Genomic DNA, 17,459 nt, shown 5'->3' with positions numbered 1-17,459 from the left:
ACTAGATACGAGCGAATTGGTGGTGGAATCGAGGGGTAAAGCTATAATTGAAACTTTAGTTGTGTTCGAGGCATCGAGGTAAGTGTTCGGTCTAAACTTAGCTTGAGGGATTCAGAGTTGTGTCCTATTTGCTATTTGCTTCTTGTTAAGTACGACGTATAGGCATGGTGACGAGTATCTATACGTTGGTGTTGAGCATGACCGTGAGTCTTAAATTGCAATTTATTGTGTTCTTAAATGATACTGCGGATGCTTTAATTGATGATTTTCGATATTGAGTAAGGATTAAGATTGTTTCCGTGGAAATTACTTGTGATTGAGTATTGGTGTTAGCTGATATGGTTAGATGTTGGGTTAAGATTGGTTATAGTTGATTCTCCCTTGCCGGGACGTATTTACTTCTACTGTCGAATCCATTGCCGCGATAGTGTAGTTCATTGTCGATCCCTTGTTGAGACTCTTGATATGGTTGTTGTTAAAGGTATATAAATATATGTGGATCGGGTTGCACGCCGCAACAATGTTATATGTGGATCGGGTTGCACGCTGCAACAAATGTTATATGTGGATCGGGTTGCACACCGCAATAATGTTATATGTGGATCGGGTTGCATGACATAACAAATGTTATATGTGGATCGGGTTGCACGCCGCAACAATGTTATATGTGGATCGGGTTGCACGCCGCAACAAATGTTATATTGGATCAGGTTGCACGCCGCAACAGTGGTATAAATGGATCGGGTTGCACGCCGCAACATTGTTGAATGATAGGGATCGGGTTGCGCACCGCAATAGTGATATTATTGTTTTGTTGTTGTAGATCTTGGATTGTTCTCTCATATTTCTCTTAAGTTTCTGCTAGAGTTGGTATTTTCCCCGTAGCATGTATCCCCTCCCATGTTAATTGTTTATTTCTGTTTATTTTCCGTTGTATTTTATATAACTACACAGGCTTATCTGGAGTCTGGTCCTAGCCTCGTTACTACCTCGTCGGGGTTAGGCCAGGCACTTACCAGCACATGGGGTCGGTTGTGCTGATGCTACACTCTGCATTATGTGCAGATTCCGTAACAGCTTTTGGACCGTAGCACTTGGAGAGCTTGCCTTCAGTCCAGCCAAAGATCTCGAGGTAGTCCTGTAGGCGTCCTTAGGCCCGGCGTTCTCTTCTACTTTATTTTGTACTCTATTTTCATTAGATTTCGAGACAGATTGTATTTCTTTCAGACATTTGTTGTAGCAATCTTAGTACGCACGTGATATTGTGACACTAGATTCCGGGTAGAGATGTGTATTGTCATTATCGTACTGGTTTTGGTTATAATATTGGATTTAGTTTTCCGCTTGATTTCATTTATCATTAATATCTAAACGCTGATTACCTGTTAAATTCAGATTGTTAAAAGGGTTAAAAATGAAAGAGTTAGCAATTTCTGTATTTAGTGGCTTGCCTAGCTTCTACGAGTAGGCGCCATCATGACTCCCGAAGGTGGAAAATTCGGGTCGTGACAATTGCGAACTAGACGAAGTAGGAGTTGGAACATTTGGTCTAGCATGATCTAAGACAAGTTGATAAGAATTATAAAGTGTTTGAGTATTTATTTTAATTGAGGCTTTTGCATCTTCAAGTGTAGCAAATTCCTTATCTGAAAGTGATAAAGCCTTATAAATTTTTGTGTACCAAAAGTGAGGACCTCCTAATTTCATGGTAGGATTAACATGGCAGCAACACCAAAAATAGGGGGGATAGGGAAAAAATATTTTTTAACTATCTTTCATAGAATTAATAGCAAGTTGATAAATTACCCCACCCTCTGAAAATTGAGTAAACAAATCTGCAAGTGCTGCAATATAAACTAAACAGTTAGAAATAGTAGGATAATATTGCCGAGATAATTCATTTGTAGCAATATGAAATTGTTCTAAAAAGTCTACAAGCATTTTAACATTAGTCCAATCCTGATTTGTAAGGTGCTCATCATCATCATCATCATCACCACCAACACGAGCATTAAACGTTGCATTTATTGGCTTTCTATATTCATATGCAACAACTAAACTTTCATACATGTAATTCCATCTAGTCGGACAAGGTTTAGAAACCTTTCTTTCTCTATGGCCAAATTCATCACATTTTTTAAAATATTCTCTAAGTCAACTTCTACGGTTTGAATAAAAAAGCCAATTAAGGGCCAAATGGCTATTTTTGAAAAAGCCAAATGGCTAAAATTATAGGCCAACGACTAGTTTTTAAACTTCTAACTGTTGGCCTTTTTTTAAAAAAAAAAATTTGAAAAAACGTCGTTGGGCCCGTTTGGCCCGGTTGAGCCGGCCTAGGCTCGCCTGCCGGTCCCGGGCTAAACAGTCCCGAGCTCGCGGTCTATTTGGGAGGACCGGCCCATAGTGGGCTTTTAGGACTGTTAGGGACCGACCCGTTTGCTAGCGGTCCCGGGCTAGGCTCGACCCACAATACACCCTTAATCAAGGATCTCAAAAGGCCCGATGAACCTAGGGCTTAGCTTGCCCTTTTTCCCAAATCTCATCACCCCCTTCATAGGCGACACCCGAAGCAACACTCGCTCCCCGACCATGAATGCCACGTCACGAACCTTACGGTCGGCATAACTATTTTGCCTGGATTGAGCTGTACAAAGCCTATCCTGAATAAGCTTAACCTTATTCAAGGCATCCTGAACTAAATCTGTACCCAATAACCGAGCCTCTCCCAACTCAAACCATCTAACCGACGACCGACACTACCTACCATTAATGCCTCATAGGGAGCCATCTAGATGCTCGATTGATAACTGTTGTTGTTGGCAAACTCCGCTAATGGCAAGAACTGATCCCACGAACCTCCAAAGTCAATAACACATGCTCGGAGCATATCCTCCAAAATCTGAATAGTACGCTCGGACTGTCCATCCGTCTGAGGATGAAATGATGTGCTCAACTCGACCCGCATACCCAACTCACACTGCACTGCCCTCCAGAAATGCGAGGTATATTGTGTACCTCGATCAGAAATGATAGACACGGGCACACCATGGAGACGAACAATCTCACTGATATAAATCTCTACCAACTGCTCTGAAGAATAGTAAACTGCCACAGTAATGAAATGTGCTGACTTAGTCAGCCTATCCACAATAATCCATATTGCATCGAACTTTCTCTGAGTCCATGGGAGTCCAACAATGAAGTCCATAGTGATACGCTCCCACTTCTACCCAAGAATCTCAATCTTCTGAAGCAAACCACCAGGTCTCTGGTGCTCGTACTTGACCTGCTGACAATTCAAACATCGAGTTACATATGTAACAATATCCTTCTTCATTTTCCTCCACCAATAATGTTGCCACAAGTCCTGATACATCTTAGCGGCGCCCGGATGAATAGAATACCGGGAGCTATGAGCCTCCTCTAGAATCAACTCATGAAGTCCATCCACGTTAGGCACACAAACATGAACTTGCATCCTCAAAACTCCATCATCTCCAAATGTAACCTGCTTGGCACCTCCATGCCGCACTGTGTCTCTGATATGCTCAAATAATGAGGAACGAATAACTGTGCAAGATAGAACACGGTTGGGCTCAGAAACATCCAACCTCACAAACTGATTGGCTAAAGCCTGAATGTCCAAAGCAAGCGGTCTCTCACCAACTGGAATATACGCAAGGCTACCCATACTAGCTGACTTCCTACTTAAAGCATTGGCTATTACATTGGCCTTCCCAGGATGATACAAGATGGTAATATCATAGTCTTTCAATAGCTCCAACCACCCCCCTGCCTCAAATATAGCTCCTTCTGCTTGAACAAATATTGTAAACTCTTGTGATCCGTGAACACTTCACACGACATGCCATATAAATAATGCCTCCAAATCTTCAGTGCGTGAACAATGGCTGCTAGATCCAAATCATGAACTGGATAATTTTTCTCGTGGACCTTCAACTGTCGCGAAGCATATGCAAAAACCTTGTCATTCTACATCAACACCGCACCAAGTCCAATACGATATGCATCACAATATACTGTATATGGACCTGAACCTGTGGGCAATACCAACACCGGCGTCATAGTCAAAGTTGTCTTGAGCTTCTAAAATCTCGCCTCACACTCGTCCGACCACCTAAATTGGGCACCCTTCTGAGTCAATATGGTTATCGGGGCTACTATGGATGAAAATCCCTCCACAAACCAACAGTAACCGGTACGGAATCCATGGAAGGAACCTCTGCACTGGAATTGTGAACATAAGCCAAACACCCCTTCTCGACCACACGCTGAGCTTTCATATAAGAAATGACCGTACTGGTATAATGACTAGGAGTCCCTCTCCACTCCAATCGAGGCAACCCCGACAAGGCTAAGGTCACGGTCTTGGCATGATAGTCCAATATGGTATGATATGGTGACAACCAATCCATCCCTAAGATGACATCAAAATCGACAGTAGGAGGTCTACACGGGTCTCAAGAACCCCAATAATAACCACACACGAGCAATAGATACGATCCACAATAATAGAATCACCCACAGGTGTGGATACATATATAGGAGCACTCAAAGAATTATGAGGCACAACCAAATACATAGCAAAATAAGATGACACATAAGAGTATATAGACCCTAGATCAAATAGAACTGATGCATCTCTACTGCAAACTAAAACCATACCCGTGATAATGGTAGCGGATTCCTCAGCCTCAGGCCTGGCTAGGAAAGCATAACATCGGGGCTGGGCCCCACCACTCTAAACTACATCCCCGGGACAACCTCCTATTAGCTGGCCTCCACCTCTAGTGGCCAGACCTCTACCTTTAATACCTCAACCTCCACCTCTAGCTACCTGAACCCTACCCCTAGCTAGCTGAGAGGGCGGTAAAACACCTGATGCCGGAACCACGACACAAGAACCCTAATGCTGAGAACTGCTCGATGCTCAATGGCAAAATCTAGCAATGTGCCTCGAACCGCCACAATTATAACAAGTCCTCAGCTACTGGGGCTGCTGACCCTAAAACTAACCCTTACGACCTGAGTAACCACCCTGAAAACTCTAGAGCGGAGGTGCACTGATAGGAGTTGGTGGTGCACTATAGGGTAGCTGATCAAAATAATGCATATGAGAACCACAACCACCTGAAGCACCGTGAGAAGCCTGAAGTGCTAAATAGAATGGCCTGGGAGGACGGCCCCTACCAAAAGAATCTCTGCCTCCAGACAAGGCACCACTGAACCTACCAGAATGATAAGGCCTCTTATCAGACCCCTGACTAATCCCTTGAGCTAGAACTGCCTCAACTCGCCAGTCCACATTGGCTGCATCTTGAAAAGAAATATCTCTACCCGTCTCCTTAGCCATCTGCAATCTGATATGTTGAGTGAGTCCCTCAATGAACCTCCTCACTTTTTCTCTCTCGGTGGGGAGTATAAGAAGAGCATGACGAGCGAAATCAACAAACCTAGTCTCGTACTGAGTGATAGTCAAAGAACCCTACTAAATATGCTCGAACCACATGTGGCAGTCCTCTATCTGAGTGACACGAAGGAACTTCTTGAGAACTAGCTAAGAGAACTGGTCCCAAGTCAAGGCAGGCGACCCAGCCGGTCTAGTCAACACAAAATCATTCCACCATCTCTTGGCGGACCCTATCATCTAGAATACAGCAAAGTCAACCCCATTGGTCTATACTATCCCCATGTTCTGCAACACCTCATGGCAGCGGTCAAGATAATCCTGGGGTTCCCCACTGTAATGAACCAGGAAAAGCTTGGTGAACTTATCCAATCTCAATAAAGCCTCAGAAGACATAGATGATCCACCCGCGGCCTGAGCCGCAACAAATGGTTGAGCTACTCCTACCGCCTGAGATGCTGGAGTCTGGAACTGGGGAGCCATCTGCTCCAGAGTGTGAGTAGCAGTAGGAGTCTCTGCTCCTCCCCCAGCCTGAGAGACGGCTGGTGCTACAGGAAGTATGCCTGCCTAAGTGACACTCTCCATAAGGCCCACTAGACGGACCAAAGCATCCTGAAGTATCGGGGTAGCGATGAACACCTCTAAAACCTAAGCTGGCCCCGCTGAAACGGTCTGGGTCGGAACCTCATCCTCAAACTCTACCTGAGGCTTCGCTGCTGGTGGTACTGCTCAAGCGCTAGGCTGAGCCCTGCCCCTACCTCGACTTCTAGCACGGCCTCATCCTCTACCCCTTATAGGAGCTGCCACTAGGGGCACGGGTTGCTGATCAGCGGATGAAGTGGTACGTGTTCTCGCCATCTGCGAAAGAACAGAGTAGAATTTCAATTAGCATTGAGAAGTCAAATCGCACGACAGAGAAGAATAGATGTGAAGTTATTCCTAAACTCTGTAGCCTCTGGGGATAAGCACAAACGTCTCTGTACTGATCCCTCAAACTCTACCTAGTTTGTTCGTGAATTGTGAGACCTAGTCAACCTAGTGCTCTAATACCAACTTGTCACGTCGTGGATTTCCCACCGTCGGGATCATGATAGGGCCTACTCTTGAAAGATAGGCAAGCCAACCGATACAACTTTACCACATTTATTATTAACCAAAACTGAAATAAGTAATAGCTAAAACTAAATAGATATAAGGTGCGAAAGTGTTATAACCGTTCAACAATTTTAATACATGAATACCCTAATGATCTGGTGTCACAATCCACGAATGTCTAAGAAATTTTACAAACATTGGTTTAAAGGAAGTACATTTATTCTCAAAATAGAAAAAGACACGAAAAACTAAAATAGAGGAAATGGGGATTCCAGGTTCTGCAAACACCGACAGATCTACCTTGGGTCTCTCATGGACTGAAAGCAGCAACCTCAACTCTATTCACGAGGTCTAACACCGAAATCTGCAAAGAAAGTGCAGAGTGCAGTATCAGTACAACCGACCCCATGTACTGGTAAGTGTCGAGCCTAACATCGTCTAAGTAGTGACGAGGCTAGGACACGGAAACCATATAAACCTGTGCAGTTAAATCATAATATGAGAAACAATAATAGCAGAAATTTAATAGATAAAGATGGTGAAAAGGGAAAATATGCTGAGGGGAATATCAGATTCTGACAGTAATAAAGTAAAGAAGCAAGGTAAATATCAAACTTTGAACCAACAGAAATGATAACATATTAACACGTGCACGACATCACCCTCGTGCTTTTACTCTCGTCCTCACCATAAAATCAACAGAAATGGCACGACATCACCCTTTGTGCATTAACTCTCTCATAATCATGGTACGATATTACCCTTCGTGCATTAACACTCACAAAATATGGCACAACATCACCCTTCATGCATTAACACTCTCTCATAATATTGTGCACGCCATCACCCTTCGTGCTTTACACTCTTTTTCACCCAAACAATAGAAACAATAACATCCCAGCAAGGGAATCAACTATAACCAATCTCGTTTCAATAATTAAATTCACAATATAAATCTCAACTTGATTCAATACTTAAAAATTACCTAATAACAAAAAAATATAACCAAACTTGTTCAACATTAAGAGTAATCATCTTAAGCATGAACAATGCGTGATAAGAGACACAATGGTTACAAGTATAAGACTCATTTGCATGCTATGACCTAACAAAAACGTATAGATACTCGTCACCACACCTATACGTCTTACCCAACAACTAAACTTGTAGCAATTAAGACACTAACACATATTCCCTCAAGCTAATGTTAGACCAAATACTTGCCTCGATTTCACGACCAAACTCAAGCCTCAAATACCGCTTTACCTCTCGGTTCCACCTCTAATCCGCTTGTATCTAATCATAATTAACTTAATAACATCAATAAATTCTAAAGAACTCAATTCCCATGCTTAATTACAAATTTCCCAACATTTTCCCCAAAAGACAAAAATTGACCCCGGGCCCGCTTGGTCATGACTCAAAGTTCGGACTAAAAATTGATTATCCATTCACCCATGAGCCCAAATATGCAATTGGTTTTGAAATCCGACCTGAATTTGAGGTCTAAATCCCCAAATTTTAAAATTCCTAAATTCTACCCAAAAACACCCAATTTCCCATGAAAAGCCTTAGATTCTAGGATGAAATCTTATAAAAAGATGAAATAGATTGGAAATAATAAGTAAAGAATCATTTACCTATGATTTGGAGAAGAATTTGCTCTAGGAAAATCGCCTCTTGGAGTTTAGGTTTTGAAAATTTGAAGAATGAATGAAAAATCTCGTCCAAGACCCTTTTACTCAGCTGCAGATATTGCAATTGCGACCCTAGCTTCGCAAATGTGAAGCTCGCAAATGCGAGGACCCTCACACCTCTGCTGCCTTCACAATTCTGAAGAAAGGTTCGCAATTGCAAACTCAAATTCTCCGCAAATGCGACCAAAAGGTTGCATTTGTGATCACTGCCTTCCCACCTTACTTCGCAAATGCGAAGGTTTCCTCACAATTGTGAGGTCTGCCTAGCCCAGCTTTTCTTCGCATTTGCAATGAGGAGTTCGCAAATGTGAAACCTGCAGAGTTCGCAATTGCGATGCCTAATCTCACAAATGCGAGATCAGAGGCTTGCAACAAGTTCAGTTATACCAGCAAAATTTTCTAAGTTCCAAAACACCTCGTAGCCTATCTGAAACTCACTCGATCCCTCGGGGCTCCAAACCAAACATGCACACAAGTCTAAAAATATCATCCGGACTTGCTCGTGTGATCATATCGCCAAAATAACATCTTAAACAACAAATTTAACACCAAACTCATTAAATTCACAAGATAGTTCAAAATTTCTATTTTCTCACCCAAGGGTCCGAATTATATCAAATCTTTTCTGTTTTTAACCAAATTTCATATATACGACTTAAATACTATATCAAACATGTAACCGGCTCCGGAACAAAAATACGGGCCCGATACCAACGAGATTACACACTATTCCATTTCTAAAATTCCTTATATTTTCAAGCAAAGAATTTTTTTCAAAAATTCATTTCTCGGGCTAGGGACCTCGGAACTCGATTCTGGGCATACACCCAAGTCCCTTATTTTACTACGGACCCTACGAGACCGTCAAATCATGGGTCCCGATCCGTTTACCAAAAATATTGACCGAAGTCAACTTTAATTAATTTTAAAGGCAAAATTCAACATTCTTCTTAAATTTCACATGAAGGCTTTCTGGATACATGTCCGGTCTGCGCATGCAAATCGAGGAGAAAGAAAATGAGGTTTTCAAGGCCTCAGAACCTGGATTTGGATTCTAAAACAAAAGATGACCCTTTGGGTCATCACACGATTGGAGTAGAGAGGGACTCCTGATTATTCTACCAGCAAGATTATCTCTTATATGAAGGCTCAGCGTATGACCGAGAAGGGGTGTTTGGCTTATTTGGCATACGTTCGTGATTCTAGTGCTGAGGTTCCTTTTTGGATTATGTTCCAGTTGTTCGGGAGTTTCCAAAGGTATTTCCTACAAACCTGCCGGGGATGCCACCCGACAGGGATATTGACGTTTGCATTAATTTGGCTCCGGGCACTTAACCCATTTATATTCCACCATATCGTATGGCCCCGCCTAAGTTAAAAGAATTGAAAGAACAATTACAAGACTTGCTTGATAAGGTCTTTATCAGACCTAGTGTCTCACCCTAGGGTGTGCCGATGTTGTTTGTTAAGAAGAAGGATGGATCAATTTGGATGTGTATAGATTATCAGCAGTTGAACAAAGTCACCATCAAGAACAAGTATCCATTACCGAGGATTGATGATTTATTTGATCAGCTTCAAGGTTCCAGGGTATTTTCGAAGATTGATTTGAGGTCTGGCTACCATCAGTTGCGGATTAGGGCATCTGATGTCCCTAAGACAGCTTTTTGCACTCGATATGGGCATTATGAGTTTCTAGTAATGTCATTTGGGTTGACAAATGCCCCAGAAGCATAGATTTGATGAACCGGGTGTTCAAGCCCTATCTGGATTCCTTTGTAATTGTTTTCATTGATGATATCTTGATCTACTTCCACAATCGAGAGGAGCACGAGCAGCATCTTTGGATTGTTCTTCAGACTCTAAGAGATAGCCAATTATATACTAAGTTTTCGAAATATGACTTTTGGTTGAGTTAAGTGGCGTTCTTGGGTCATGTTGTATCGACAGAGGGTATTCAGGTGGATCCTAAGAAGATTGAGGCAATCAAGGACTGGCCTAGACCCACATCAGCTACAGAGATCCGGAATTTCTTGGGTTTGGCGGTTTATTACTGTCGGTTTATGGAGGGGTTTTCATCTATAGCAGCCCCGATGACCAGGTTGACCCACAAGGGTGCCCCGTTCAGGTCGTTGGACGAGTGTGAGGCTAGTTTTTAAAGCTCAAGACAACTTTAACTACGGTGCCGATGTTGGTATTGCCTATAGGTTCAAGGCCATATACAGTATATTGTGACGCATCTCATATTGGAGTTGGTGCGGTATTGATGCAGAATGGCAAGGTTATTGCATATGCTTTTTAACAGTTGAAGATTCACGAGAAGAATTATCCATTTCATGACTTGGAGTTAGCATCCATTGTTCACCTGCTAAAGATTTGGAGGCATTATCTATATGGCGTGCCATGTGAGGTGTTCAAGGATCATAAGAGTTTGCAGTATTTGTTCAAGTAGAAAGAGCTCAATTTGAGGTAGAGAAGGTGGTTGGAGCTATTGAAAGACTATGATATCACCATCTTGTATCATTTCGGGAAGGCCAATGTGGTGGCCGATGCTTTGAGCAGGAAGTCAGCTAGTATGGGCAGTCTTGCATATATATAAGTCGGTGAGAGACCACTTGCTTTGGATGTTTAGGCTTTGGCCAATCAGTTCATGAGGTTGGATGTTTTTTAGCCCAATCGTGTTTTAGTTTGTATAGTTGCTCGGTCTTCATTATTTGAGTGTATCATAGATTAATAGTATGATGACCCTCATTTGCTTGTCCATAGGGACACAGTGCTACACAGTAGTGCCAAGCAGGTTACGGTTGGAGATGATGGGGTTTTGAGGATGCAGGGTCGTTTTTGTGTGCCTAATGTGGATAGACTTTGTGAGTTGATTCTAGAGGAGGCCCATAGTTCCCGGTATTCTATTCATTCGGGCGCCGCTAAGATGTATCAGGACTTGCGGCAGTATTATTGGTGGATGAGGATGAAGAAGGATATTGTTGCATATGTAGCTCGATGTTTGAATTGTCAACAGGTAAAGTACGAGCATCAAAGACCTGGTGGTTTGCTCCAGCAGAATGAGATTCCTGAGTGGAAGTGGGAGCGTGTCACCGTGGATTTCGTTGTTGGACTCCCATGAACTCAGAGGAAGTTCGATGCAGTATGGGTTATTGTTGATAAGCTGACTAAGTTAGCGCATTTCATTCTTGTGGCAGTTTCCTATTCTTCAGAGCGATTAGCTGAGATCTATATCCGGGAGATCGTTCGTCTTCATAGCATGCCCATGTCTATCATTTCTGACCGAAGTACGCATATTACCTTGCATTTCTGGAGGGCAGTGCAATGTGAGTTGGGTACGCGGGTCGAGTTGAGCACAATATTTCATCCTCGGATGGACGGACACTCCGAGCGTACTATTTAGATTTTGGAGGATATGCTCCGCGCCTGTGTTATTGACTTTAGAGGTTCTTGGGATCAATTTTTGCCATTAACGGAGTTGGCCTACAACAACAGCTATTAGTCAAGCATCCAGATGGCTCCTTATGAGGCATTATATATAGACAGTATCGATCGCCAGTTGGGTGGTTTGAGCCAGGGGAGGCTTGGTTTTTGGGTACAGATTTAGTATATGATGCTTGGATAAGGTTAAGATCATTCAGGATATACTTTTTACAGCTCAGTCCCAGAAAAAGAGTTATGCTCAACCTTAAGGTTCGTGATGTGGTATTCATAGTCGAAGAGCGAATGTTGCTTCGGGTGTCGCCCAAGAAGGGCATGATGAGATTTGGGAAGAAGGGCAAGTTAAGCCCTAGGTTCATTGGGCCTTTTAAGTTTCTTCAGAGAGTGGGTGAGGTGGCTTACGAGCTTGCGTTGCGCCGGGTTTATAAGCAGTGCATCCAGTGTTTATGTGTCCGTGCTTCGGAAGTATCACGGCAATCCATCCCACATGTTAGACTTCAACACCGTCCAGTTGGACAATGATTTGACCTACGAGAAGGAGATGGTAGTTATCCTAGACCGACAGGTTCGACGGTTGAGATAGAAGAGTTTTTCGTTGGTTCATATGCAGTGGAAAGGTCAGTCTGCTGAGGCAGCTACTTGGGAGACCGAGCCCGATATGCGGAGCCGATATCCCCATCTTTTCACCGACTCAAGTACTATTATATTTCTGTTCAAGGACGAACGGTTATTTTAGAGGTAATGTGATGACCCAAAAGGTCATCTCGTAATTTACGACCCAATTTAGGGTTTCGAAGTCTTCAAAACCACATCTTCTTCCTCCTCAATTTGCGTGCGCAGTTCAGGCGCATTTTCAGAAAGCCTTTATGTGAAATTTGAGAAAAATATTGAGTTTGACTTTAAAGATGGATCTAAGTTAACTTCGGTCAACATTTTTAGTAAATAGACCCGGACCCATGATTTGACGGTCTCGGAAGGCCCGTAGTAAAATATGGGACCTGGGCGTATGTCCAGAATCGAATTCTGAGGTCCCTAGCCTGAGAAATGAATTTTTGAAGAAAATTATTAACTGAAAAATATAATGGTTTTTAGAAATTGAATAGTGCTTGAACTTATTGGTATTAGGCCGGTATTTTGGTTTCGGAGCCCAGTACAGGTTTGTTATAATATTTTAACCTTACCAGTGAAATTTGGTGAAAAACAGAAGTAATTTGACGTGATTCAGACCTTTGGTTGAGAAAATAGAATATTTGAACTATCTTGAAAATTTCATGTGTTTTGGTGTTTAATTCATAGTTCTAGATGTTATTTTGGCAATTTAATTGCGCGAGTAAGTTCATATGATGTTTTAAGACTTGTGTGGATGTTTGGTTCGGAGCCCCTAGGGCTCGGGTGAGTTTTGGATAGGCTACAGAGTGATTTTTGAACTTAGAGAATTGCTGGTATGCTTTAGCTGAGTTGCAGGCCTCAGACCTCGCAAATGCGAGGTTAGGGTTCGCATTTGCGACCTCTGTCAATGTCGCATTTGTGAGGCTTCCATCGCAAATGCGAAGGAAGCTGGGCCAACTCTTGTTCGCAAATTGTGAAGAAAGTCGGGGAAGGGGTGTGATCGCAAATGCGATCCTTTTGTCGCATTTGCGGAGGTCCCTGGTCGCAATTATGATCATTACCTTCGCAATTGCGATGGTAGCGGAAGTGTGAGGACCTTCGCATTTGCGATGGTTCTTCGCATTTGTGAAGCTCAGGTAGCAAATGCGACATCTACAGTTGAGTAACAGAGTCTTGGACGGAATTTTTCATTCATTTCTCAAAGTTTCAAACCCTAAGCTTCAAGAGGCGATTTTCTAAAGAGTATTTATTCCGCAAATCAAAGGTAAATGATTTCTAACTCATTCCCTTCAATCTGTTCCATCTTTTTACAAGATTTCATCATAAAATCTAGGGATTTTCATGGAAAATTTAGGTGTTTTGGGTAGAATTTAGGGATTTACACCTCAAATTGAGGTCGGATTCCAAAACCAATTGCATATCCGAGCTCGGGGGTGAATGGGTAATCTGGTTTTGGTCCGAACTTCGAGTTTTGATCAAGCGGGCCCGAGGTCGATTTTTGACTTTTTGGAAAAATGTTTGGAAATCTATAATCATACATTAGAATTGGTTTCTTTGGCATTAATTGATGTTAATAAGTTAATTATGCATAGATACGAATGGATTGGAAGTGGAAACTAAGGGAAAATCGGTATTTAAGGCTTGAGTTTGGTCGTAGAATCGAGGTAAGTGTCGTGGCTAACCTTAGCTTGAGGGATTAGGTATTGTTGCATTATTTTCTACTTGTTTAGTTGTTAAGTACGACATATAGGTGTGGTGATGAGTATCTATATGTCGTTGTCGGGTCATAGCATGCGGGTAACTCTTATACTTGTGACCATTATGTTTATTTGTATGTATTGTTCCTGCTTAAACTGGTTATTACTCATGTTAAACAAGTCTTATTATGTTTTTCCTGGTTTTGGATATTGGTTGAGTATTGGCTCTAGTTGAGATTTCTGTTGTGAAATTAAGTGATGAAACGAAGTTGTTTGATTGTGATGCCCTTGCCGGGTTATTATTGTTTCTGTTATTTCTTATGGTGAGGAAGAGTGATAAAGCACGAAGGGTGATGCTGTGCACATTTATATTATTCATATGGTAAGTAAGAGTGATGAAGCACGAAGGGTGATGCCATGCACATTTATATTATTCATATGGTGAGGAAGAGTGATAAAGCATGAAGGGTGGTGCCATCCACATTTCTATTATTCATATGGTGAGGAAAAGTGATAAAGCACGAAGGGTGATTCCGTGCATGTTTCTATTATTGATTGCATGGTGAGGATTGAGAGTAAAAGCACGAAGGGTGATGCCGTGCATTTTCTGTTTGATGTGTTTATTTGTTTTTTATCGGTTCAAGTGTACTAGCTATTTAGATTCCTTTACTGTTGTGATTCTGTATGTTGGAACCCCCATAGCATGTTGCCCCTTCCCATTCATTTCTGCTTAGTTTTTATTACTTGTTATTCTGTTAGTATATTCTTTAACTGCACAGGTTTGTGTTGTTTGTCGTGTCTTAGCCTCGTCACTACTTCGCCGAGGTTAGGCTCGGCATTTACCAGTACTTGGGATCGGTTGTAATAATACTGAACTCTGCACTTTCTGTGCAGATCCCGGTACTGGACCATACTGATTAGAGTTTAAGCTTGCTGCCTTTAGTCTACAAGAGACCCAAGGTAGATCTGCCGGCGTTCGTAGACCTTGGAGTCCTCTTCCCTCTATCTTAGTTCCTGTTCTCTTTCATTCCAAAAAATAGATGTATTTTCCCTTGAACTTGTATTTGTATAAATTCTTAGACGTTCGTAGATTGTGACACCAGATCATTGGGGTAGTCGTGTTTTAGAGTTTAGAATTGTTATAAAATTTCCGCACTTCATATTTGTTTAGATTTAATTAATAATTATTAGTGTTTTGGTTAATGATTAATGTGTTAGAACCATATTTGTTGACCTGCCTAGCATTCAAGAGTTAGGCGCCATCACGATCTCAACGGTGGAAAATCCGGCTCGTGCCATATAGGAAGGGGGTTCAGTTGAACCCGCTTTGTCGAAAAACGTTATTATTTTTACTTGCTAATTTTATCAGGAAAATATAAAATACATATTTATATATATATATAACAGAACGTGAACCCACTTGACCAAAAAAAGGAAAGAACATGAACCAATTTGACACCAACTGATGATGGAGAGCAGTGATCAAACGGGTTCAAAATATAGATAGGGACACAAGTTCTCGTACCTCTCTCAAAGCATCAAACTCAAATAATTTTTTATTTTGTCTTTGTTTTCATACTTCTCTTATGTTTTCTTTTCTTTACTTAAATCCAATATTGTAGGCGCATTAAGGTCGAGAAGGTCGTGGGGGTTATGCGTAGGATGAGTAGGTGTAGAGTTACCGGGCCAGACGAAATCCCGATAGAATTTTGGAGGTGTGTGGGTAGAGTTGGCGTGGAGTGACTGACTGGGCTATTTAATATTATTTTCAAGACAAAGACGATGCCAGATGAGTGGAGGTAGAGCACGGTGGTTCCAGTGTACAAGAACAAAGGTGATATCCAGAGTTGTAACAACTATAGGGGTATCAAGTTTCTAAATCATACCATGAAAGTCTGGGAGAGGGTAGTAGAAGTGATGGTGAGGAAGACATTGACTATATCCAACAACCAATTTGGGTTCATGCCCAGTCATTCGACTATGGAAGCGATCCACCTTATTAAGAGGTTGGTGGAGCAGTACAGGGATAGGAAGAAGGATTTTCACATGGTATTTATAGACCTGGAGAAAGCATTTGACAAGGTCCCTAGAGAGGTCCTTTTAAGATGCCTGGAGGCTAAATGTGTGATGGTTGCCTACATTAGGGTGATTAAGGACATGTATGATGGAGCTATGACTCGGGTTAGGACCGTGGGAGGTGACTCCGAGCATTTCCTAGTTGTTATGCCGTAACACCAAGGATCTGCGCAGCCCGTTCTTATTTGTCGTGGTTATAGAAGCACTGACACATTACATTGAAGGGGATGTGTCATGGTGTATATTATTTGCTGATGACATAGTTCTGATCGATGAGACGCGAAGTGGCGTTAACGAGAGGTTAGAGGTATGGAGACATGCCTTTGAGTCCAAGAGTTTCAAGTTAAGTAGGACTGAGACGGAGTATCTAGAGTGCAAGTTCAGCGCAGAACCGAAGAAGCGCACGGAAGTGAGGCTTGAATCACAAGTCATCCCCAAGAGAGGCAGTTTCAAGTATCTTGGGTCGGTTATCCAGGGAGATGGGGAGATAGACAAGGATGTCAAACGCCGCATTAGAGTGGGGTAGATTAAATGGAGATTAGCATATGAAGTACTGTGTGACAAGAAAGTGCCTTTGTTCCTCAAAGGCAAGTTTTATAGAGCGGTGGTTAGACCGACCATGTTGTATGGGGTAGAGTGTTGGCCAGTTAAGTACTCACATACCCAAAAGATGTCAGTAGCAGAAATAAGGATATTGGGGTGGATGTGCGGGAACACCAGGATGGATAAGATTAGGAACGAAGAAATTCGAGAAAAGGTGGGCGTGGCTTCTATGGATGACAAGATGTGGGAAGCGAGGCTCCAATTTTGGGCCTTTTTAGAAAAACATTTCTCTGGGGCTATTTTAAAATTAGATTTAATCAGTCTAATATATCATTAACCTATATATTTTTAGCTCAATCCTACTAGAGAGTTGTTCACCTATGAAACAATATTTCGGGTTTCAGACCGGCCTTGTTATATGTTGAGTGTTAGCCAGTTAAAAATTTTTATATTCAGAAGATGAAAGTAGCAGAGATGAGGATGTTGACATGAATGTGTGGGCACACTACGCTGGATAAGATTAGAAATGAAGATATTCGGGAGAAGGTGGACGTGGCTCCCATAGACGACAAGATGCGGAAAGCGAGACTTAGATGGTTCGGGCACGTACGGAGGAGAAGCCCAGATGCTCCAGTAAGGAGGTGTGAGTGGTTGATTTTGGTGGGTACAAGAAGAGGTAGAGGGTGGCCTAAGAAGTATTGGAGAGAGGTGATCCGACAGGATATGGCGAGGCTTCAGATTTTCGAGCATTAGGGTTGTAGGTTCGGAGGTAGTTGAGCATTTTTCTGTGTACAAGTGTTAGGCTAGTCTGGTAGGATTTTATCTTAGAATGCTAGAGGTTAATGTTATGTTCACACTAATCTCCCGTTT

At 42.2% G+C, this 17,459-nt stretch overlaps 1 protein-coding gene across 1 annotated transcript; it reads left to right on the top strand.

Annotated features, from left to right (window-relative positions):
* The first annotated feature begins 15,950 nt into the window (after window positions 1–15,950).
* On the top strand, window positions 15,951–16,572 carry LOC138889465 (uncharacterized). The gene is made up of 2 exons (XM_070172775.1): window positions 15,951–16,167; window positions 16,271–16,572. Exons 1-2 carry the CDS (start codon window positions 15,951–15,953, stop codon window positions 16,570–16,572), a joined length of 519 nt encoding a protein of 172 aa, XP_070028876.1.
* Window positions 16,573–17,459: the final 887 nt, after the last annotated feature.

This window comes from Nicotiana sylvestris, chromosome 4, assembly GCF_000393655.2.
Source record: "Nicotiana sylvestris chromosome 4, ASM39365v2, whole genome shotgun sequence".
Lineage (NCBI taxonomy): Eukaryota > Viridiplantae > Streptophyta > Magnoliopsida > Solanales > Solanaceae > Nicotiana > Nicotiana sylvestris.
This window is presented reverse-complemented; position numbering and strand designations above follow the sequence as displayed.

Excerpts from the sequence above, each read along its gene's own strand:
- LOC138889465 (XM_070172775.1), top strand. The coding sequence starts at position 15,951 with ATGGAAGCGATCCACCTTATTAAGAGGTTGGTGGAGCAGTACAGGGAT. Across the intron at positions 16,168-16,270 it reads TCGGGTTAGGACCGTGGGAG|GGGATGTGTCATGGTGTATA; the intron begins GTGACTCCGAGC and ends ATTACATTGAAG.